The 25,851-nt window shown below is 42.7% G+C and overlaps 1 protein-coding gene across 1 annotated transcript in view; it reads right to left on the reverse strand.

The window, feature by feature from the left end:
- Nucleotides 1–296: 296 nt before the first annotated feature.
- NOX3 (NADPH oxidase 3) overlaps nucleotides 297–25,851 on the reverse strand; it is a 46,855-nt gene continuing 21,300 nt past the window's right edge. The window contains exons 8-13 of the mRNA XM_060258989.1: nucleotides 22,571–22,663; nucleotides 17,325–17,578; nucleotides 11,752–11,914; nucleotides 5,524–5,670; nucleotides 2,771–2,895; nucleotides 297–1,036 (exon numbers count right to left, since the gene is read on the reverse strand). Coding sequence (XP_060114972.1) covers nucleotides 910–1,036; nucleotides 2,771–2,895; nucleotides 5,524–5,670; nucleotides 11,752–11,914; nucleotides 17,325–17,578; nucleotides 22,571–22,663 — 909 coding nt within the window. The 3' untranslated portion in view covers nucleotides 297–909. The remainder of the gene's footprint in view (nucleotides 1,037–2,770; nucleotides 2,896–5,523; nucleotides 5,671–11,751; nucleotides 11,915–17,324; nucleotides 17,579–22,570; nucleotides 22,664–25,851) is intronic.

Consider the following 25,851-nt stretch of genomic DNA (forward strand, 5'->3'; position numbering starts at 1 on the left):
CTTTGAGGCAAAGCATCTCTGGTTTCTCATGGGTTAATATGAATAATATTGAACCTGGTCGATTCTGCAGGTGTTATTAATTGGTTATTAATTGCAAATGGAAGCTGGTCTTCCCCCTGAGGGCAAGTGTGGGACCTGACCTCAGACACTAATAAGTCTCTGGGTCTGAGAGTCATATACCTGAGGAGTTTTTTCTTTTACTTTTTTGAGTTTGTTAATTGTCTAACTTGTATATTTCCTGACATATAGCTGTGTTGGGCTGTAATAGCAATGTAAAACAGTAATCCAGTGGCACATTAAAGATTAATAACATTTATTAAAGCATGAGTTTTTGCGAATCAGCTCACTTTGTAAGATATATGAGTTGTACATCCATCAGGCCAATTTATGTACACCACCTTTATAAAGGTGATCGTTAGGGTTGCTTGTTAGCTTCTCATGAGAACCTGCAGCCCATGTGATAAGGTTTAAGATAGGGCCAAAGTCACACATTGATTGTCAAGCACAGTAAGGTTAAATGTACATCAATCAGTTCTGATCTCTGATACAAATGCACTTAAAACTTCTTTTCTGTGTTTCACATGTATACATGTATACTTAACACTTGTTTCCCACGCTTATACAGCAAGAGAGGGGAGAAATGGTGAAAAGCATTTTAAAGTGGTATGTATGAATTTGGACTACATCTTATGCCAGACTTCATGGGATGGTTGAAGCAGGAAGGAACTTTCCTGCTGGACATTTTAAACCATCAAATGTACACCAAGTGATGAAACAGATTAAAATATAACACAATCCAAGCAATAATATCCTTTACTGAACACCAAATGGCTTGCTAGTACAATGCTACCATAATCAATAGACATAAAGAAGACAATAACCTAAACACATAGATTTCCAAAACAAGACCTAGAAACTTTCTTTGTTGTAATAAAATTGAACACCTCTTGGAACTGTAGATGAATACCGTTTGCACCTCTTTTGAAGGATTTTAGAGAGAGCTTTAGGTCCACAAAAGAAAACACCAATGCTGTCACTGCCAAAAAAAGGTTTTAAAATATAGTTTTATTCAAAAAATCTTACCCTTAAAAATTCATTGAATACATTTTAATAACTATTCTACCTTCCAGGAAAATCAGGGAATTTGGTCAGTGATAATAGTGATGGAGTTTGTTCAAGGCAGGGGATATCTGGCAGAGAGGGGTGGAAAATCCTGCATTAGGAGAGTGGGTTGGATTAGGCAAGGTATGATTTTACATTGTTTCCTTTTGTTCAGCATACCCTGCCAAATAGGAATCAAGATATGGTCAATCTTTTGCCCAGGTTCATGTCTAAGGGGAAAAAATTCCTTTGAAAGAGGAGGAAGGTGAGAAAGAGATTGAGAAAGTGATTTCCACAGGTTGAGATATATCTTTTCGGTTTTGTATGCAATGTCTTAACAATGCTCAGATCCATCTGCTGCTTTGCTGTGAAAGCCTCACTAGTATGTGATGCCAGATTTAATGTAAAGTCTGTGGATACTGGGTTTTGCAGCAAAAACTCCATGACTTTCTGGACCAGGGGCAGCCAAACTTGTTTAATGTAAGAGCCACATAGAATAAACATCAGATGTTTGAGAGAGGAATGAAGGAAGGAAGATGGAGGAAGGAGAGGTGGAAAGAAAACAACTTTAACTTTAAATGCATTCTCCAAGCCACTGACTGCCTTGGCTTGGATAAGTGATTTAAAGAGAGAAACACCATCTCCAGGCTGGCTAAGGGGGTGGTGGGGGCTTTAAGAGCCACACGATATATGTGAAAGAGACACATGTGGCTCCTAAACCACAGTTCGGCTACCCCTGTTATGAACCATTGATTTGGAGATACTGTCAGAACACCAAGAAACTTTACACTGAGCTGACTTTTTGGAATGTTTTATTTTCCACAGCAAAGGGAAATAAAACAGAAAATGTTTATGAAGGAGACTAATATTTTCAGGCACAAATATGGATGGCTTACAAAAAATATTTCATGTATGCCAATTTTTGTCTCCACAGCTCATCTCCAGCTTTCATGTAAAGTCTATAGGAACTGAATTTTGTAGCAAAAACACAATTGGCTGCCCCTCACACAGTCCATCACATAACTAGTTTTAAAATAATATTTGAAAATTTGTTTCCTCGGGTTTATTTTTGGTCAGCTGGTAGGTAAACATTGGGCCTAACTAAGATTTTTTTTTTTTGGTTTTTCTATTTGATGAATACAAAATAAGTTGTGATGATTGCTTCAAAGTCTTCTGGGAACAAAGAAGCTTTTCTTAACCAACTCCTGAGTTCAGCATCAGCCTTTCTAGCTGAGACGAACTAATAACATAAGAGCATTGCCTTTAGATCCACAGCCAATTATGTTGGGGAACAAACACATCCTTGACATTGTAAGAAAAAGGCCTCACTGTTTATCTCTTTAATAACCATTTTCAAGGGAAATTAATGTTACTTTGTCCTTTGTGCTGAACAATAATTGGATTGTGTCTTTCAATTATAGCTGGACAAATGCCAAGATATTGAAATACTTCTAAATATTAGATTTTCTTGTCCAAAAATTAGATTTTATTGGCATTGTCTATCCAAAATTTCTTCATTTAAAGCTTTATTATGCGTAAAGATGCTTTCAGCATAAGAACCCAACTTAAATTATTTTAAAGAGTAATTTTTAAAAGGGTACAAATGCCTATTCCTGCCTTTTACCCTGGGAAAGACAGTCAAATGACATTATTCAATAGCTTGCCTTACCCAGGATGATTTTCTGCGATTTGCTTGAATTCAGTGTCCCAGTTTGGTCTTCCATAGAAGGTCTTTTGTTTCAAGCCCGTAATTATATCCACCTTTTCATCATTATGTAAGGCAATGTGGGTAGCCTAAATTAGAATTAAACAAAACACCAGTGTTTTAAAATCAACATTGTAATAGTACATACAAAACAAGAAAAAGTTATACTACAACAACATGGATGGAGATATGCATTAATGCAAAAATGAAATTACTAGGAAGTACCATTTTAAAGGACAACTATTTCATGCCTCAGACAGGGTAGGGGTGTCTCATCAGTGCTCATTTCTTTTAATTAAGACCTTTTTAATATTCTTTTTGCATCAAAAAGACACTATCTAACTGGCTAACAATAAAATAATGTAATAATAAAAATAGTACCAGTAAAAAAGACCCCTCTGGAAACAGGGACCAGCTACTCTATAGCCAAAATTTAACAACAACAAATACACTCTGGAGCAAACGTGTTTGTTGCACTCACACAAAAAAATGGGGAAAGGGTAGGAGCTATACAAGCCGCCCCTGACAAGGTTATGGACATCAACAGAGAAAGGCCACTCCTGAGTGCCACCTCACTGTAACTCAGGTTGCCAGGTCCTCCCCAGTGGGGGACTTTGGAGGCATCCCTAGAGAAGAAGAAGAAGAAGATATTGGATTTACATCCCGCCCTCCACTCCGAAGAGTCTCAGAGCGGCTCACAATCTCCTTTACCTTCCTCCCCCACAACAGACACCCTGTGAGGTGGGTGGGGCTGGAGAGGGCTCTCACAGCAGCTGCCATTTCAAGGACAACCTCTGCCAGAGCTATGGCTGACCCAAGGCCATGCCAGCAGGTGCAACTGGAGGAGTGGGGAATCAAACCTGGTTCTCCCAGATAAGAGTCCACACACTTAACCACTACACCAAACTGGCTCTCCAGTTTGGGGAGGGGATGTCCTCAAATGTGATAACATTACACAGAAGTGACACCATCACATTGAGGATGAAACACCATTAAAGATGCTCTCAGGACCAGCTTGCAAGGACCATTTTGCAAGCCGGGGTACTGGCATTCTGCATGCCTGAACTCCAAGAGGCAAATTTGCCACTTGAAGTTCAGGTGCATGTGGCCCCCACTTGCAAAATGCATTTAAAGGGACCATGTGCTCCCACTGATCAGCTGTAGAGCCCTTTAAATCTCACAGGAGGGGAGGGAGAGAGGTGGCTGTGGGTATTCACTGTTGGGGCGGGGCTTCCCCCACTGGGCAGCTGGCTGGTGGCAGGCAGGTATTTGCAAAATCAGGGGAGCCCCCCTCCCCGGGGCTGACATCCCTAATTGTATCTCAGAAGATCAGGTAATGGAGTTGGTTCCTTATCAAAGAGGGATCGAGGAGCTGGACAAAAATGACTTCCACATAATGACACTCTATGAATTTTCCTAATCCCTATGATAAAGACCATAGACAGTAGGGAAGGCAGCCTACAGTATCACCTGGAAGTGACATCACATCCTTCCCAAACTCGGCTCTCCCCGGGCACTATCTCCAAAATCTCTGACATTTGCTTAGGCAGTGAAAATAAATGCAGAAAGACCAAGGATGTAGTGATAAGAAAGACGAGGAAGAAGATGATACAAAATTGGTTTTTATACTCTGCTTTTCCTCTACCTAAAGAGTCTCAAAGTGGCTTACAATCACCTTCCCTTCCTCTGCCCACAACAGTTACCTTGTGAGGCAAGTCATGTTGAGAGTGTTTTGAGAGAACTGTAACTGGCCCAAGGTCACCCAGCAGGCTTCATGTAGAGCAGTGGGGAATCAAACCCAGTTCTCTAGATTAGAGTCCTTTGCTCTTAACCACTACACCAGGCTGGCTCTCACACCTTAACTGTTATACCAGATTGGCCACGCATTCATATGACATTTATATTTTCTTAAACATGAGGAATAGAGATTTTCTAGTACCCTAACCTGGATGGCCCAGGCTAGCCCAGTCCCATATCACATCTCAAAAGCTAAACAAGGTCAGCCCTGATTAGTACATGAATGGAGACCACCAAGGAAGCTGTGGTTTGCTATGCAGAGGAAGGCAATGGCAGATCAGCTCTGTTCACCTCTTGCTTTAAAAACCCTATTTGGCTGCCATAAGTTGACTGTTTAAAAAGCTTCAAAAACAAAGCATAGGAGGGGGGTCAGAAGAGATTTTGCTCCCGTCATCCATGCACTCTATTTTGGGTTTAAAAAATAGCTCTCTCCCCATGTATCCACCAACGTGCCACTTTATATGTGATTGGAGTGGATATTTGAATACACACATCCATTGCCTTTCTGTGAGCTGTGGTAATAGATACCAGAAGTAGAGACTGACATACAATTGGTGATAGAAACAGTGAGTTTGGTTGGTGGCGTAACTGAGCCACAGGGAGAACAGAAGATGGAATGAGTAGGAAGAGAATATGAGAGATGCACAGAGGAGAGAAAGGCTTGGTAGGTGCCCAGGTAATAGCTGTTGCAAATCCAGGTGCTGAGCTACTGCGGCACAGAGCGGACGTCTCATGTGGAGTCCCTGGGACTCCTTGGGTACTGTACTTTAAAAAGACATTTTCAGAAGACAAATAACTGCTATTTGCTTTTAGGAAGCTGTGCTTCATGCAATTAAGCATTCATTTGATTACTGTTCCTTAGGCTGCAGCCCTGGAAAAGGAAGATTCAGTAACACAGTCCCATCAGATTTCATTTATACCTGACTTTCATCCCAGCCAGTAAGAAATATGTGATAGCTTAGAAAATGGGCTTTCCCTTTCTCAGCCATTTGTGCTTCCAGCAAGCACAGGAGATCAGCAAACCACTCAAAGGCAGATGGATCTCGGCAAATCCAATAGAAATAAACCTGTCAAGGGAAAGTAAAACAATTCAACAAAGTGCAAGCTTTCATCGGGCATCCTATATGGTTCCTAAATTATTTATTTTGAGATAAGTGGCAAATCTTATAGCAGACTACTGTGCTCTGGTGTAAATTTATACTTGATTTTCTATCCAGCATTGACAGTTCAGAGTTCCCTGACTCCAGCACACATTTGTTTACCATTTAAACAGATTTTAAAACAAACAAACAAACAAGGGCTATCTCCAAGAGTCATCTTGAGAAACTTTATTTAAACTACTTCCAGTAATAAAACAGCATGAGGGACTTGGGCCAAGGAGGTGTTGTCCAAATAAGTGCTGAGCCATGAACTCTCTAGGTGGGCTTTTATAGTTAAAATAATCATAGTTTGCACTTCTATCAGTCATTTTGATAATTCAAAAAGCTCGTCATCATCTCTCACTTATCCTTACAACGATCCTTTCAGGAAGATCAACATTATTTTCTCTGTTTTGCAGCAGAGGAGCTATGTTGAAGAAAATTCCATTCCATTAATTTATTAATGCTCACAGACCAATTAATCTTAAGCAAATAAGAAAATATACAAAAATATATAATTACACATGCAGTATTTACATTATAAAATATTATTTTATTTTTTTATTTTAGGAAACTTATAATCCGCTCTTTCCCAAGGATGGGCTCAGGGCAGATCACAACATTTAAAAAACCTAATAAAAACAACAGTTAAAATTTACTAAATATAATAAGCAGAAAGTTAACGACAGCAAAAGTCACAAGACTGACAACAGCTGAATTATACTCTACTTATCTCAGGCAATGCTATGTTTATTACAGTCAATAAAACATGCCCAATACCTAATTTTCCAGATTTAGAATTCTTATTCCTTGTTAGCCCTTTTGATTATTTTATTTACTATATTATGCTTATTTAGTAATACATGGATTCTTTGAGTTCACCTCATGTTGCTTATATCCAAAGAAGCCCAGGAGAAATTTCTCTAGTAGAACTATAATGTCTGGATCAGAGCCACCGAGCAAGAGTTGAAGCTTACTTGCTATGGGCAAGTCAGGATCGGGAACTAATGGATCAATGAACTGTGTTCTTAGATGCTTATATCTTTGGCAGGAAAAAAGTACATGCTGTATAGTTTCAATGGAGTCAGATCTGCAGCCACATAGATGCTCAGAGTACAGGGTTGCCAATCCCCAGGTAGGGGCAGGGAATTCCCCAGTTTGGAGGCCCTCCCCCCATTTCAGGGTCATCAGAAAACAGGAGTGTCCTGGAACCACACCACCAGGCAACAGCCAACTCTAACCACTGCCTGGTAGGGAGTCCCTTTTAGGGTGCTTAAAGCCACAGGAGTCCAGCCTGGATCAGTAGACGCGCCCCCCCCCCCCAAGTACACACACTAGGCAGGAGGTTGGGGGAATTCTCCAGCCCTTACAGGGAGACTAACAAGAACCCTGCAAGGTAAGCTTGCAGAACAAACAGAAGTTATCACTTTAGCAGGTAGCCAATAGTCTATGCACTAGATTTAGGCTTTGAGACTTCAGAGCAAAAAATTCCACAATGTTTAACTATATAAGAGATATTTTATTGTGTGCAAATAAGCATAAAACATGGTTATAAGAAGGAAATAAAATAACAAACCTAGACTTCACCAGCACATCTACACAGTTGACATAGTTACCCAAAACACAGCTAGCAGGAGAGAGGATAGAATAGAAGGTTCTTAGCATTCAGCCAAACACAGCAGGATCACAATAGAAGACATAGCAGATAGCCTAAGTAGTTCAGACAACCAATATACGACACGCAAGTACATGCAGGAAGTCTGAGTGGAGTCAGACTCAAAGATGGCTTTGGGTAGCCAAACTTTATGCTCGGCTTCAATCAGTTGCTGGGACCCCAGCAACCAATTAGGACCAAGAGCAATAAGATCACCCTCCAAGCTAATTGCTGAACATGGGGTGATTTAGGATGGCCTTGATTCTCCCCCTCCAGCTGTATGGGATGCTTTTAATTGGGGAGTTAACACTAGCTGGTACCACTCCCAGCTGAACCCTTTTACCGCAGGCCAGATACCAAATATTATCTCTGCCAGCACAGACACTTAGGCTGATTCTGCACTCACCTTGGCCCAGGGCAGGCTTCCATTTCCGTGCTGACCAAGCTGGCGATTGCACACCAGTTGCTCCACGCTGCCATTTTGCCCAGGGCAAACCTGTGATTTGCCCTGCCGCAGTGTAAACCTGAAAAAAACAACAGGTTTACACTGCGGGGGGGGGGGGGGAAATTGCGGGTTTGCACCACACAAAATGGCAGTGTGGAGCAACTGGTGCGAAATCACCAGCTTGCTCTGCGTGGAAACGGAAACCTGCCCTGAGTGCGGAATCAGGTGAGTGCGGAATCAGCCTTAGTCTCCAGGCCAGAGGCCTAATTTACAGCTTAAAGCAGCAGGCCTTTTGACCAGACTTTGGACACATACAGGCCAAGAACCTATGCTAATGATTTTGGGGGAGGGGGAGGGAAATATCTGCTGGGCACTCCATTATTCCCCATGGAGATTGATTCCCATAGGGTGTAATGGTGAATTGATCTGCAGGTATCTGGGCCTTGGAGGGGGGCTGTTTTTTGAGGTAGACTGCTATACCAGATTGGCCAAGTTTCAAAAAGATTGGATCACGGGGTCCAATTCTATGAGTCCCCAAAGAAGGTGCCCCTATTTTTCATTATTTCCAGTGGAGGGAAGGCATTTAAAAGGTGTGCAGTTTCTTTAAATGTAATGGCCAGAACTTCCTTTGGAGTTCAATTATGCTTATTACCTCCTTGCTCCTGGCTCCACCCCAATATCTCCTGGCTCCGTCCCCGAAGTTCCCAGATATTTCTTGAATTGGAATTGGCAACCCTATCAGAGTAGGGATTTTTAGTGTAAGCCCATTCAAGACAGCAGTAGGTAGTACATTGAACCAGCTCAAAATGAAAGCTCTTCTATCAACTGAGATGGTCAAGAAATCAATATAAGGACAGCTCTCGGCTTGGCTTCGCGAACGAAGATTTAAGAAGGGTGCAATAGTCCTCGTTTGCTGCAGGCTCGCTGGTGGCTGACAAGACCAATGTGGGACAGGCAGGTCCGGCCACAGCGGCTGCAGGGAAAAGTCTGATTTAGGGTTGGTCCTGTAGCAGTGCGATTCTTCCTCAATCTCCTTTTGTCCTCAAGACCAGCTATGCGTGTGTTCTCAAAGGAAGAGACAGCCTGGTGGATGGTGTGCCTCCATGCTTTGCGATCTGAGGCTAGGTCAGACCACTGGTGATGGTTGATGTGACAGGTGCTAAGGGATTTCTTCAAGGAGTCCTTGTACCTCTTCTTTGGTGCCCCTCTATTTCGATGGCCGGTGGAGAGTTCGCCATACAGGGCAATCTTGGGAAGGCGGTGGTTTTCCATCCTAGAAATATGCCCTGCCCAGCGCAGCTGCGTCTTCAACAGCAGTGCCTCGATGCTGGTAACCTCTGCCTGCTTGAGGACTTCAGTGTTGGTCACAAAGTCACTCCAGTGGATGTTGAGGATGGTGTGAAGGCAGCGCTGATGAAAGCGCTCAAGGAGTCGCAGGTGATGACGGTATAAAACCCACGATTCGGAGCCGTAGATGAGGGTTGTCATCACAACCGCTTTGTAAACATTGATCTTTGTGCCTTTTTTCAGATGCTTGTTGCTCCACACTCTTTTGTGCAGTCGGCCAAATGCACGGTTTGCCTTTGCCAGCCTGTTGTCAATCTCCTTGTCGATCTTGGCATCTGAGGAGATGATGCACCCCAGGTAGCTGAACTGCTGGACTGTCTTCAGAACTGATTCACCCACAGTGATGCAGGGAGGGTGATAATCTTCCTGGGGTGCAGGCTGGTGGAGAACTTCTGTCTTCTTCAGAAGGACAGCAGAACTTAAGATATGTAAAGCCAAAGAAAGCAGGAGAGCACACAATATGGGCACAGAGAAAAGTACTATTTAGATCCCACTTAAATAATCTCTTTTTTTCATCAGAGAGCAGGCTGTAGAGAAAGACACAGACAACAAGGAAGTATTATCCAACCTCTGAAGCTTGGCATCTACATGCCCAAATCACGGACTGACATATGAATCCCTTAATAGCCGGCTTAAAAGACTGGGAGTGATTTCCCCACTTGCCTTACACCGCTCTCACGCTCCTCTTCTCAGCGGGGCCTCTGTTGGGGTTCACACTATCTGCCCTGGGGAGCTGCAACTAGCTTCGCCTTTTTCATACGGTAAACAGAAACCTCTGAAAACCAGTTTCTGTTTGCCATGCGAAAAAGGCAAAGCTAATTGCAGCCCCGGGGAAAAACATGTGAAATCCAATGGAACCCCCGCAGAGGAGCGTGAGGCTAGTGGGAAATTGGTCTGGCTGTCGGAAGGACCAGTTGAAAAAAATTAGGGACACAACCAATACAGGTTAGGGGTTCTGCAATTCATTTTATAGAATACAACCACTAAAAATGAGCTTTAAAAGGCAAGATGACGCAGGTGTGGATTGGCAATTTCCAGATTTTGCCCTTAAGTCATCCGATTACTCCACTTCTTCACACTCATTTACCATCATGAATTCAACTTTAGACAGTTCAGTTCCATATATTTAAAACAAGGCCTTTACTAAAATATCTCACTGATTTGTTAAGGTATCCAAACTTCTTTCATTAGAGTTTTGGAATTGTTGTATTGCATTCTCTAAGCATTGAAGCTTACTAACTTTGTCTGCCTTGAGCTAGAATATCCATTGGTTTTATCTGTGGGTTTTAGAACAACGGTAGAATTCATGTGGACAAGAACAGTGATGGCATTTCATGAGTAGCATTCCTCAACACTTATTATGGCTACTTTAATTATTTCATTAATTGTTTTATTTTCCAAGGAGCTCAGGGCAGTGTACATGGTTCTCTTCTCTTTCATTTTGTCCTCACAGCAGCCCTGTGAGATAGGTTTGAATACATGAAGCTGTCTTACCCTGAATCAGGGTAAAGAAAACCTGGGCTGCACTCAGCAATGTCCCAATAGAACAAAAAGGAAAAAAATGTCAGGTGATAAGATGGCTGGTTTATCATACAAAGTACCTACATGTTTTGCGATGCAGGCTTTGTCATTGCTGTGGACCATTCTAGCACTAGGTGAATATTCTGATACCCCTGATGAAGCTTGCATGGCAAAATGCCTAGGGACTTTGTATAGCAAACCAGCCATCTATCACTTGGCATTTTTTGTTCTGTTTACACTGAATCAGACCAATGGTTTGTCAAGGTCACTACTGTCTACTCAGACTGGCAGCAGCTCTCCAAGGTCTTAGGCATAGGTCTTTCACATCACCTACCACCTGATCCTTTTAACAGGAGATGCTAGGAATTGAATATGGGACTTTGTGTGTGTCAAGCAGATGTTCTACCACTGAGCACCACCCTTCCCCAAAGTTTAGTGCTGTGAAAGAAGGCAACTGGCCCAAGGTAATTCTGGAAGCTTCATGAACTCACAGTACACTTCAGTATACTCTTCCCAGTACACGTCAATATACTAATCATCACACTGCAGTAGCAGCTATTCTAACTGCTCCCCAGCTGTAGATGGAAGTGAAGAGTCCTATCAGCTTCTGCACCATTCATGTACATGGACTAGGATTTAGACCAAATCTTAATACAGACAGACCATCAGGCTTCAGCACTATTACACCAGTGTTTGATCACTGCCACAGAATAACAGTGTTCCAGTGACACAGTCCTCAGTGATCTGCAGAGAAGTGGCAAGCTGTTTTAGAAATATAACTTTTTTTAAAAAAAAAAAACCAGATTTGGGGATACATCACAGGTTATTGCAACTAGTTGCCAGCCATAAGTAAGACTGAGTGCTGGTAGAAGTGTTTGCCTTGGCAGAGAGGTGGAAATATAGCTCTGCCTTCCTTGGGTAGATACAGGATGTCACAATCTAATAGAATCAGTGTATTAGCTATTATAAACATCCTGAATACTTATTAAAAATGTGAAGGTATCTTTACAAATGAAATTAATAAGTACAAGGTATTGCCTACCTTTCCCAGACTCAGCTCTGTATTTAGAGTACAACATTTATACCATATGGATTTCAGAATGGAAGCAAAGGGAGTAACTCCAATTCCTGCTGCGATACATACGCTGATTTGATATTGAAAGACATCTGTTGCTGCAGCTCCAAAAGGCCCATCCACAGCTAGTCTGCAGTAACATAACATAACATAGCATAATTGTATTTGTTGTAGAACAAATTGTGAGTCCAGTGGCAGATTTAAGACCAACAACGTTTTATTCAAGGTATAAGCTGTAGAAGCTTATACCTTGAATAAAACTTGGCTGGTTTTAAAGTTCCACTGGCCTCAAATGTTCTGCTGCTTCAGACCAACACAGCTACCCACCTGAATATATTTGTTACTGCTATACATCAAGTCAGCAGTAACATTTAAACTAAACTGATCACAAGTCTAATATTATCACTGTTTGAACATTTTACATTCTGAGCTATTGCCTACCAGCCATGTGTGGCTCTGCTCACTGTGCCAGATTCCTCGTCTGATGAAGTGTGCTTAGAACATACGAAAGCTTACGTTCTGAATAAAACTAAGTTGGTCTTAAAGGTGCTGTTGATAATAGGCTTGTATTTTCTGAAATATTAGCTCTGTTTCCTTTGTTACGAGAAAAAAGGACCTAATTTTATTTATTTATTTATTTATATGTTTTTATGTAGACTCATCAAGTTGCAACTGACTTATGGCAACTCTTCATGGAGTTTTCAAGGCAAGAGATGAGCAGAGGTTGGTTGCCATTGCCTTCCTCTGCATATCAATCCTGGCCTTGTTGGCAGTCTCCCTTCCAAATGATAACCATGACAAACATGGTTTCCAAGCTCTGGTGAATTCAGGCTAGTCAGGACAATCCAGGCTGTTATAATATATATAGCTGAGATTCAAGGTGGATCAGAAAATGTAAAACAATAAAATCAGACAATGTGAGACTTGAAATCAACAATATGCAATACAACTAGGATCACAAAAGATGGAAAAACTGTTCCCAAAAAAGGTATCAGATATATCATTTCATATCACTCGTTTGTTTCATATTATAAAATTGCAATTAGTGGCATTTTGATATTAAAGAGACTATTTATCACAGTATAAGAGAGCAGGAAGACTATGTGAAGAAGGGGGCCTGGCCATTTATCTAAGCATGCCATTACAATTTAAATGATTTTCAATATCTGATTGCTTGTTTAATTGCACGTCTACATTTAATGGGTGTATTTGCATATTTAATTATGACTTACTAAAAAGCATCCTGGTTTTAGAGATGGGCAGCCCAATCCAGACATAAGTAGCGGCCGGCTGCAGTTTAGCTGCCATACTGCTAGTAGACTTCCTGAGGACTTCAGCATGCTGGAGCGTGGGGAGGGGAGAGGCGTAGCTTGCTGGGAGGGAGGTGGTCACCATGGCAATGCCGCTGGCGGTGGCACAAGGGAGGCGGAGGCAGCCGGAGGGGAGGGCCAGCCCAATTCCCCCCCGATTGGCCAGTTTTGGCACATGCGCCGCGGCTCATGACAGAGATGGGGAGAGGCGGCCCCAGAGAGGCTGATAGCCATCCCCAACCCACCCCCAAACAGACAACGGAGCCAATGATGGGCAGACCATCACAGGCAAAGGAGAGACATCCCACCAACATGGGGAGGGAACAGGAGTGAGGCTGGGCATGCACACATGACAAGCTTGGCTTGGTGGCGAGGCGGGGGTGGGGGCGAGACAGGCCCGCACGTGACCACAGAGAAGCCATCAATCCTCTCACACCCTCCCGCTGTCAGAGACTCTGCCAATGGCAGGCAGACAAACGGGAAGTACGAAGTGCAGGAGTTCGCTGTCATAGGCAGCAGCTGGAATGTATGTCTGGGAGTGAGCAGCCCGGGAGCCGTGGAACACAGAGTGTGAGTGCATCAGCCGCAGAACTCTGAGTCCACTTCATCAGCCCCCCCTGTGCACAACAGCCCTGTGGGGTCGAGGAGGCTGTCAGCCTGGGCAGGCTGAAGGACGGCACTCCCCTCCCCTGTCCAGCCATGCGGGGGGCAGCGTGGCGTCTCATAGACTGTTCCCCCCTCCAAAACCAAGTCTGCCCACCCTCCCAGGCATTCCCTCGGAGAGGCCACTGACGGGGGGGGGGGTTGCCCAGGAACGTGCAGCAGATGCCAAGCAGGAGAGATAACAAAGGGCACAGCTCAGACTTTATTTTTCCGGAACAGAGTGCAGCAGTCTTCCTGGCGTGTGCTGGGCAGTCTCGCCATGGGAGGGGCTCCATTCTGAGAGGTAAGCAGAAACAGCTGAGGGAGTGGGGGGGGGCGGTGAAGTGGCACACGCGGAAGCCTCTGTGTTGGAGTCCCACCTGCAAAACGAAGATAGAGATGGAAGAGCAGGCTGTGTTTCAGCCCGGCGCTCTCTTAAAGGGACAGTCTCTGACCCACCTCCACATAACAAAGCAGCTGCCACACACACACACCTCATGCCCTGCCAGGGCTTGGGAATGCAGCAGAGGGCAGACCAAGGGAAGGGAGCAGGCGGCAGCACAGAGGAGCAGGGTCAGCAAATGACCCCTGTTGGAGCCCACTGCCTGGTTCAAGTGCCAGAGACACTCGCACACCAAGCGGTCGAGAGCGAGGGGAGGGAGAGGCTGGGGGGGGGGGACACAGTGGAACTTATCTAGCCATGGGAAACAGTCCTTGCATGCAGAGCCTCCAGGAGCCCGGAACCCGTGGAGACCTGGAAACAAGAGCACTTAGCCCCAGGGGAGAGACCTCTCTCTCCCCCTCGCAAGTCAAAGATACTTTCAAAGCAACCGCCCTGTGCATAACCCATCACCAACGTGCCTATCTGTCCCTCACTCTAAGTCTGTATGGCCGGGAGCTTGCTGGCAGAACTTCCTGCCATGCACTCCTCTCCCTAACAACTGAGCTGTGCAAGGCCAGAGTGGAAGTATTTCTAGGAGGGGGGAGACCGTGACTGGGTGCTGGGGTGGGGGCTTGTCAGCCCGAGGCATGAGGAAATTGGTGAGGCAATCACGCCACTCCCTAAGGGGTTTCTGAGCTTCCGCAGCGGCGGAGGCAACCCTTGTTTTTGGTTTCAACGAGTGCCTATGGGCCGTGCCGCTATTTTTGCTGGTGTAAATTTGCACCTCTCGGGTGGGGGGCGTGTCATGGGCCAAACTGCTCAGGAAGCTGCCTAAGCCTGGCCGTGCCCCCAACTCCACCTCCTCCTCCATCTGAACACCACGCTGTGCCTCACTTCTGCCCACACTTGGGCACAGCCCTCAGGCACTGCTTCCCTCAGACAGAGCGGCACTTGGGCAGCCCCCCACCCACGTACCTCCCCTCCGCTGTGGTGGCGCTGGTCGTAGATCGATGCACACCCTTTCTGTGCCCACGTATCGGCTCATCTGCTCCCAAAAGACTTTCCGCCCTCCCCCTCTGGATTGTGCTGTTATTTTCTATACTGTGCAGATTACAGCACAGAAGAACTGATTTAATTTAGAAATGTTTCTACTCAGTTTGAGAACTTCTTGCTATGTAGTGAAGGACTGAAAATATGAAGAAGGGGATGAAATGATATTGCAGCATTTAATCCATATACATATTAAAATGTCTTGAGTTAAAGTAAGATTTCAGGTTAGAACAAATGTATCCCAGTCCAAAAAGAAAGATCTGCTTGATGTGAATACAGAGCTCCAAGTGGTCAAAAACGAGAGTAATAAATAAAAGCCATCAATAAACAAATAAGTAAAATTGTGCTGGTGCATAAGGTGATGTCCATTCAAATCCCATTGAGCTAGGTGGATGCATCTTTTGTTGGACACAAGAATTCCCATTCTCTATGGCAGCTAGTTGCTGCACTTGACTAGTTGTGTGCATGACTAGCACTAAACACCCCTTTTCAAATTCTCTATACATCTAATATTCAAATGTAGGCCAATCTGTAGATATTTAAACCCATGGATCAGCTCACACTGACAGAAAGGAAGTCTCAGAACTTACAACATGGCTCCCAAGGCCCTGCCACCTATGCAGCAGCTCCTGAGGGTCCTGCCTGCTGTTTGAGCCTTCAAGTGGTTCTCCGAGCAGTATCAGGCAGTCAAGGTAGGGAGGGGAGACAGATGGAGGAATATTGCCAGAGAAGGGGAGAGGAGGAGAAAGAAGAGGTAGATTTTCAGAGAAGGGGGAGCAGAAAAGGAATTTGATGGAGAAGGAGTGGGAGGAGAAGTAGAGGGGGGATGATTTGGAAGTGGGAGATTGATGATGAAGGGGAGGGGTGGGAAAGAGAGGCAGAGATTGTCAAAGAAGGGGAGGGGTGGGAAAGAGGGGGTAAAAAGTTATTAGAGATGACAGGAGATGAAAAGAAGCAAAGGAACAGGGATGGGATGCACCTTCCCTGCAAATTTGTTGCACATTTCCACTTGCGTCATCTATTCTTTCTTACACAATATTTTCAAGACCTAATCCTTGATTCATTGGATTAGAGGTGATTTAGTAACATAAATTCACAAGGCTATTAAAATACAGGATTTGAATTTAATCCTATCTGGGCAGCCAGAAAAAAAGTATAAAATGTATACTTAGCCCTTTGCATTCTCCAGTACTGTTAGTAAATTGGCAGGTATTTGAATAAATATCACTACTTTTGTGTTAGACTGCAAAAACATGTTTGCTTTTTGCATACTGAAAGCAGATATACAAAAACACATATTTGATGGTTCAAATGTAGGGCCAAACTAGATGCGATGGGGTCCAACCCATGGACACTGTTGTCATTTTAAAGGGATTTTAAAATGCTGTGTCTTGCTCAGACCTGCAACATGGTGGACTGAGTCTCCCTAATTCCCTGATTGCACCCTTTGAAGTACAGAAAAAGCCATGCCCATGGATCCACAGACACTGTCATGTCTAGTTTGGCCCTCAGTGTCAATATCCAGCATCTCCATACAAGAGATCATTCTGCTGTTGTCTCTGGTGCTATTTTATAATCCCTAGAAAAGATAAAAAGGTTTCATGGCCAAGTCAGAGGAAATAATACATATACAAATTAGCAAGAGGTTGCCACAGCACAACAGAATAGGAATATTTGTGTATGGGTTTTGTGGTGAGTTTTTGGTATATTTTAAACTTGGCTTATCTAAACATGTCTGTACAAAAAAAACATTTCTGATTTTAACTCAAACTTTCCTAAACCAGTACAACATAATTAAGCACATTTGCTCAGAAGCAGTAGATTATTAGAAGTAAAGTTTATTATAAATAATTTTTTCTCCTAGTAAGAGTTAGCTTAATGGTCCCACTGGGGGAAAATGAGATTTAAAAGAGCTTATCATTGAATGTATCATGTCCACAGGAAAAAAAAAATCATTTGATAATGTGACATATTTTAAGTAGCTTTCCTGGAGTAAAGCATTATCAAGGATTTTTTTTTGCTAGTAAGATCTGATAATACTGTATTTTGCTATAACTATAATTTATGCTGTATTTTGATATGTAAAAGAGTTTCACAAATCTTCAACTAATCAACACAAAAATGATAATTTGCAATAGTACAATTAATTATCAAACCTTGGTAGCTTCCAGGGCTCCTGAAAGACTTTTTCCTTTGCTCCAAAGGCATTGAAAAGGGCTTCCGTCCAATCTCCAACTGACCTTATATGTACACTGAAAAAGTCCTCTTCAGGGGCTGAAGTGAGAGTGAAAGGGTGCCACTCCAACAGTGAGATCGAAGGGCACTGAAGAAAGATATACTGACCAGCCGCCATCTTAAAACCACATTTCTTCATATGAAGCTCCAGAACTCCAGAGGAATGAGACACTACCTAAGCCAGATTTAAAATATACTCAACACAGTATATTGGTTGTGCTCATCAAAAGATAGCACAAAAACAGGCACAAAGGCAATACAAAGACAGATAGAAAGGATACTGTGAGTTATCATCCAATTAGTCTTCTCTCACCCTTGAGCAAACTCAGGGCTTTTTTGGAGCAGGAACACACAGGATTACAGTTCCTGTGACCTGATATGCAAGTGAGTTCCTGCTGGGCGAAACAATGGTGATCAGTGTGTGTGGCCTAATATGCAAATGAGTTCCTGCTGGGCTTTTTCTACAAAAACAGCCCTGGGCAAACTATATGCTACCCATCTGCTTCTTAAGTCAGTGACCTGGATGCAGGAATCGTCTGTCCTGGAACCTGAAAAAAATTGACTCAGGAAAGTCAGCACAGCACTGCATCACGTTCACATCTTAGCTCATCCTGCTAGTAAATATACATCAGATAAGAATGGGAAACTTTGTGCTGCATTCATTGATTTGCAAACTGCCTTTGATTGTGTTTTCTGGAAATACTTATGGAAGAAATTGTCCTCAACCACAATTTCAATCAGGCTTCTCAGTCTAATTGTGCAACTACACACTTCATCTACCTTGAAGGTGTACTGCAATCCTCATGGTCACAACTCATCCCATACCTGTTACATATATGGTCCAATAGGGATGTGTTCCAGCTCCTTGATTATTTGATCTGCTTTTGTCTGATCTACCTTACAATCTTTCCACATCTGACCTTTATGTGGCAAGATTTGTAGGCCTCTGATCCCTATATTAATACATGCTGAAGATGCTGTACTTCTTTATTGCCAGTGGGTACCCAACATGCTTTAAACCTTTTTTCCCCTCCTATGGTGTATACAAATTGCTGCATACTAAATATTCTGAATAAAAAATTATGGGGTTTTTTTCTATGTCAGGGCATCAACAGCTATGATCCTGACCTCTAGATAGTTATCAGTTTGAGCAAGTCTGTGTTACTTATTCTACTCCTCTCCTTGGAACTTCCATCTGCAACACACCATGACTTGTGCAAGTACCTCACTGACCACTGTTCTGATATTATATAGGACTCTGTGAAGTTTTGGGGGCCCTGTTAGGGTTGCCAGCTCCAGGTGGTGGTTGGAGATTATAACTGATCCATTCACCTGGAGAAAATGGTAACTCTGGAGGGTGGACTGCATTGAAATCCCTTCCCTCTCCCAGACCCTTCCCTCCTCAGGCTCCATTGAAGTTCCTTCCCTCCCCCAGACCCTTCCCTAGGCCCTGTGTATTCTCTAGGCTTCCCAAATCTCCCGCCCTGGCGGGGGACCCCAGGATTAGCCCCCTTCTCTCCCGCTTTCCAAAAAGGTGGAAGCAGGGTGGGGGGTATGGCGTCTGGGAGCGATTCCGTTGTGAGCAGTTGCTTAAGGTGGAGAGCTTAGCTCCTCTGCACGAGAAGAGCCAAGCCGAGTCCAGGAACACCTTAAGAGACCACCAAGATTTTTAGGGTTATAAACAGCTTTCAAGATTCAAAGCCCCCTTCGTCTGATCTTCTGAAGGGAACTTTGGTTGCAGTCACGCACACAAAGGTAGGAGGGCCTCCTGGAGCGGGGCAGGGGGGGAGTGGTAAGTTAACTGCATACTGCCTAGCCCTTGTAGGATTGACGCCCCCCCCCCCCGCGCTTTCTGGCTCCTCTCTTTCTCTTCCCAATCCCGGCGTTTACACAGAGAACCTGCTGGGATCAATTTGCAGCCACTTTGCATTCTGTCATCCCACTTCTTCATAATCTTCTTCTTTTTGCACATTTACTTGGAAGCAAATCCCAGTGTTTCAGCTGAGCTTACTCCCTATGAGGCGCAAGAAAGATTGCAGTGGCTCTGTTTCCTGCTGAAGAGAGCTGCCCCAACCTTGTGCACGCTGATTTGGGAGCGCTCTTTGAAGTAGGCATGCTGAATTAAGGCTGCTGTTCTAAGCAATGTTACTGGGTGAACTTGCCTTCTGAGCTTAGGGTTGCCAATCCTCAGGTAGGGACAGGGGATCCCCTGATTTGGAGGCCCTTCCCCCACTTCAGGGTCATCAGAAAGCAGAAGGGAGGGGGAAATGTCTGCTGGCCACTCCATTATTCCCTATGAAGATCGATTCCCATAGAATAATGGATAATTGATCTGTGGGTATCAGGGCTCTGGGGGGCTGTTTTTTGAGATAGAGGCACCAAATTTGTATCATAGCATCCAGCGCCTCTTCCCAAAATACCCTCCAAGTTTCAAAATAATTGGACCAGGGGGTCCAATTCTACGTCCCCAAAAGAAGGTGCCCCTATCTTTCATTATTTCCAAAGGAGGGAAGGCATTTAAAAGGTGTGCAGCTCCTTTAAATATGATGGCAAGAACTTCCTTTGGAGTTCAAATATGCCTATCATGCCCTTGCTGCTGGCTCCACCCCAATGTCTCCTGGCTCCACCCCCAAAGTCTCCTGGCTCCACCCCCAAAGTCCCCAGATATTTCTTGAATTGGACTTGGCAACCCTAGTATTCTCCTTTTCAACTCAAAGCTGGAATAAAATTAGCTGTCTTGGCCTGGACCAACTTCTGTAAAGTTCAGGTTAAATTTGTCTATTGCAAATTCTCTACCTCTCCTATTTGGGGGTTGCCAGCTCCAGGTTGGGAAATTCCTGGAGATCTGGGGGGTGAACCTGGGAAAGGCAAAGTTTGGAGAGGGAAAGGATATGATATCATAGATTCTACTCTCCAAAGATTCTACTCTCCCCCCCCCAGGAAAACTGATATCTTTAGTCTGCAGATCACTTGTAATTCTGGGAGAACTGCAGGCCCTACTGTATACTTGACCATCTCAGATTGGATCATTTTGTGAGTAACTGGAGCCATAAAGTAGATGCGAATATCCCAGATCTTGGATTTTCTACTTCCCATCTACTTGCTCTGGTATTTTGATCTAATCAGAAATGGCCTGAGATTTAAGATGGGTTCTCTCTCACATCTGATGCAGAACTTAATATGTCTGCCTCTTGCTTTGTGGAAGTTGTTTGTTTGTTTTTTAATCATGGATCTCTTTTGCTTGCAGTAGATAACTTTTTTTTAGGGTTGCCAATCCCCAGTTGGGAGTAGGGAATCCCCTGGTTTGGAGGCCCTCCCCTTGCTTCAGGGTTATCAAAAAGTGGAGGGGGTGGGGAGAAAATGTCCATTGGGCACTTCAGTATACCCTATGGGAACTGGTTCTCATAGGGTATGGTGGAGAATTGATCCGTAGGTATCTTGGGCTCTGGGGCCTCCTGTTTTTTAAGATAGAGGCACCAGATTTTTAGCATAGCATCTGGTGCCTCTCCTCAACCCCCCCCCCCAAAGTTTCAAAAAGATTGGACCAGGGGGTCCAATTCTATGAGCCCCAAAAGAGGTTCCCCATCCTCCATTATTTACGATGAAACAAAGGCATTTTAAGAGTGCATCTTAAAAGTGATGAACAGAACACCCTTCGGAGTTCAGTTGTGCTTGTCACAACCTTGCTCCTGGCTCCACCCCCCAAAGTTCCCAGATATTTATTGAGCTGGACCCTAGTTCTGTTCCATTTTATTGCTGTTATTTCTCTTTGGCTAAATTTAATGCTTTGCCAACTAAAGAACCATTCAGAAAATTCTCCAATATCCCTTGTGAACAAAGGTTTTGACCTTGTGTCTCTCAGACTTCTTAAACAATTTTTTTTTCTTTTCTTGGAAAGCATTTTTGATCTTTTAGTGTACTTCTCCAGTCATTGTAGAAATTACCATCTGCTTGATCTTCTGTCCAGTAATAATAGAGATGGTACCCTGACGGTTTCTAAAATACAAGTATGTGGCCCTAAGGCTTCAATATAGTTATTTAAACCAGGCTGATTATTATTCAGGAACCGTAGCCTTTTATTTCCTTGAGAGTATTTTATTATTTTAACTTTGTTGTTACACAACAACAAACCTATAGAGCAGTTCTCTTATGAGGGTCTCCCACTGCCTCCCTTTCCCTCTTACACTGGGTTCATGAGATCAGCTTCATTGTATACTTCAGCCACCTATTTGTTCAGGGTTCATTCAAGACAAATCCTTCCTGTTGTGAGAGAATGAAACTGTAATTTTAAGTTGAGTGGCACTTAAGTTGAGTGGTTATTTCAGGGATCATATCAGTTCGGGCAATTGGGGATTTGGTGGTATTTTGTTCAGACAGGAGCTGGGAGTGACTTTGACCTGATTCTAACAAAGTTGTTGCCTTCTTATAATGGATGTCTCTGGAATCATGTACAGTAAGTGTGTAAATTTTTTAAAATATTTGTCTTTCAGTGCTACTCTGCTTTATATTGTTTGTTTTCATGTCTGTCTATCTAGTGGGGAGCTGGAACCAGTATACAAAAGGCATTTTTGTCTCACAAGAAACAAACAGAGAATTCTGGAGAGGAAGATTTACTAAGACAGTCTACATGGTAATGGTGATTTCCACCTCTTGGTATAACCCAGGAATGGTTAAACTTGTCTTCCGGGTTTCAGTGCCTCGATTCTCCATTTTGCCCTATGGAGACAAATGACTATAGCAGTCCCCATAGGGTACAATAGAGCCAAAAAAGTTTGGAAATCTTGAATTCATAATGGAATCTGGGAATATTAGAAATCATCAACATTTTCAGGTTCAATATAGCTGAACCCAAAAAATACCTGGGGTTTTTTTTTTGCACCCCCCTTTGCTCCAGGAAGCATAACTATTTACAGTTCACAAACCCCTTCTATCTTTTTTAACATGGTTATTTGGCATATCTTGTAGCTCAGTTTTAGATTCTTGCAGGAAAACTGTTTTTTTTTAAAAGCAATATTAAGAGCTGAGTACTGAAGTAGTCATGAATATGGTAATGAAAATGAACTATGAGTAACACCATCAAAGAAAGGACAGAATTTTCTTCTGATGAACAAGATAACTATATGTTTTGATTTTAACATAGATAATAATGTTAAGACTATATACACACCTTTGTAACAACAACTTCCTGCTGAAACCTCCACAACCTTATCATCCTTTCACAGATGTATAGTATCACAGGACTTAAGACCCACTTCCAAGCCTGTTGTGAATAATATAAATAGAATTTTTATACCAATCCAATCACACCTTTGTTGGCATGAAAAGAGATATACAGAGACTTGTCAACCAAACAACAATCAGATATGTCTGTTCAAAGCATAAAAGGCTAAACTAAGATTAAGATTTTTATCTGATGAATCTTATAATTTTAGATTTATCAAACAGAGAATCTTAGATCTAGAATCTCATAAACTGTGTCCTGTCCAATTTTATACTTGCTCTCCTGCCTCACTTGGACTTGATCAGACTGCCAGGAAAATGGCCAAATATTTATCTGAACTAGAAGTTTTATACATACATGGCATAGTGTTCGCAGGATAGGTCTATAGATCTGAAGACTGGGAGGTGATCACTTCCCAAGAAGTCATCAACTTTTAAGAACTTAAAATGGGGGAGATATACAGGTGGGGGCCAGATATACTCTATTACACTGACTCCTTTGGGACTCATGTAAGTGAAGTCACTGTTTCCATCAGTTTTAAACCAGCCATTCAGAGGGATAAAGTTTTTCTGAATTGCAAATTTAGTTAGCTTCAAGCCACTTCTTACATTATCCTTAGATTTTCTATTATGCCAAACAAGGCTAAGAAATTCATCACTTTCAGACTCTAATAATTTAGACAACAGCATATAATCATCAATGTCAATTTTTGCATTAAAGTCCCCTGCTAGTACTGAAGGGGTCTCTGGAAAATTAACTTCCAAATCATCAACAGTTTTATCCAGGTGATCCCATCCCTGGACTTATATACTAGGAGTGGAGAAGGAATGTAAACAGAAGAAAGGATAACTGTTGCATAATCTAACTTTAATAGGAAGGCAATAATAAAATCATCTGCCACCAAAAGATTGCAAGGTCCAATATTCAGATTGCATTCACACTTAACTAAATAATGTGTTTTGCAACTGGATTTTTACAATAGCAAAAATCCACTTGTAAAACACATTTAGTGTAGGATGAATGCACCCTCAGTCTAGTTGAGATTAAACAGGCTAAACCCCCTTGTGGCCTGCCCCATTCCCCCGGGCCCATGGTAGTTCTCTGAAAGAGAGTACAGTAATCAGGAAAGACTGGTTCATCCATTAGCCAATTCTCCTGAAGGAGTAGAATATCAAAGGAGGCCATAAATGTTTTAGTGCCTTTACAACAAACTCTTGAGGTTCAGTCAGCAATATTCCAACTCAAACTATGGAGTCCGCAAGTCCCTGTTAGTCAGTTTTGGGCTATGGAATTATCTGATGCAGGTAGTTCGGGGGTATTCTCTGGGTTAATTATAATTTTGGGCTCAAACGGGATAGGAATTTTCTCTCTTGTCAGGCTTGGAGCATGTGTCTCCTTACCAGTAAGAAATAGGTAGTTACAATCTAGGGGGCTGGCTAAGGATTAGGGGACCTCTATGGGTCATTTGATGATACCTTTTTTGGATTGGTTACTTGGTTTCGATCCTGCTTAATTCGTACTGGTGTATGTTGGAGTTTCTGGAATCAGGCAATAATATTGTCTTGTTCCTCAATGGGAAAGGAATGAAATGATGGAACAAGATTTGCATCCATTAGATCCATCTGCTTATCTTTTGAGGGAGATGGCAATGGGGAAAAGATTTTGGCTTCATCTGGTTGACTAAAACTCTCACAGGTCATCCTGTCAAATAAGTCTGATTCATGAACATGGACTTTATTAGTTGATGAGAATTCGATCAAGAATCTATACTCAGTAGAAGGTTGAATTCTCTTTGAGTGAATAGTTTTCCTATCCTTAAATGGGACTAGACATGATAAGTGGCTTTTTGCTCGGATTGAATAAGGAATGTGAGAGTTGGATTTAAAACAAGCGGCCCTATTGAACATCATTGCTGGGGTCCTAAGTAAGAAAAAACTTAAAATATATCTCTCCCCCCAGATTGGCCCTTGTAGCTTTTCAGTAAATTTTTGATTAATAGAGGAAACTGGTATATCCTACTTGGTATATCCTACTGGTATATCCTACCAGTTTATCAATTTTCCTTTGAAGGGGAAAATAGTCATTACAATCTGAAGGTTATTCACCTGGAGCTCATTTTTGTTTCTTGGAAAGAGAAAGGGAATAAGACCTTTTCTTGTTATTCAGAGGCCTTTCACTGCATGTTTTGTTCTTTTTACCCATATCTGAATAAAGGGGCTTCTTGTGTCCTTGTAATGAATGTTCCTGGTCCAATGGTTTTATCTTTAAAAGATAATCTGTAATGAACTCAAGCTTCTGATAGATAACTTTCAATGTGTTTGCTATAAGTGTAGTTTGCAATGCTTGCAGACTGAGATCTTGGCACTTCTTTGAAATATTCTCATCAGTAATTGTCATATTATCTTTCTCCATTGAGATAAATTAATCATTTTGGTTCCGAGAGCAAGATCTGTCCTCAGCCTCCACCTGACTCTATAGCATTAAAGGGTCAAATCTATTTTTAGTGGCGCTGAAGAAACACTAGTAAAAAAATCATCTGCTTTGTTTTGGTTTCACGTTAAAATCCCTGTCAAATGGGCAGGCCCTCTTTTTACTCATTTCATTGTGAACAATAATCACTAATATAGATCTTGCCCTATAATCAATGTGCAGCTAGTTAGCTCTAGGTTAAAATGGGGACAACTACGATTTCTTAAAAGTTTTTTTTAAAAGACTTAAAAAAACACATGCACACTTAAACTTCTTGGCCATCTGTACCTTGCCATTGCTAAGAGGATGCTTAGACATTATCCCCAAAATTCTTAGCTATGGTAGGAGTAGTTGTCATTCCATATTCTGATAACACAGATTTTCATGCTCTTGAATTTAACCGGATTATATGCATTAGCCTTTGTTTGGGATTTCTGTAATGGATCGGTTTTCCATTTTCGAAATGTAAGAAAAAGACCAACTAAAACTGTCCAGACAACTTTGAGGTAATTGCAAGCATTCCTCTCAAGCTTCCTGATAAAAAGCAGAACAAACTGATATCATTGATTAGTCCACTCTGTGTTCTCCATTTCTAGGACTCCCAGTTTGTCTGGGTGAGTCCTCAAAACCATTGCAAAAACTGCATTCCAGACAATCATTGGCTATTCTTGGGTTATACAGATGTCATTGTGTGGCAAACAAACACCTATGGCCCACTGCCCCAGTGCACAGATGTGAGCAATGGGCTGAATATTGCC

Source organism: Heteronotia binoei, chromosome 1 (genome assembly GCF_032191835.1).
Source record: "Heteronotia binoei isolate CCM8104 ecotype False Entrance Well chromosome 1, APGP_CSIRO_Hbin_v1, whole genome shotgun sequence".
NCBI classification, from domain to species: domain Eukaryota; kingdom Metazoa; phylum Chordata; class Lepidosauria; order Squamata; family Gekkonidae; genus Heteronotia; species Heteronotia binoei.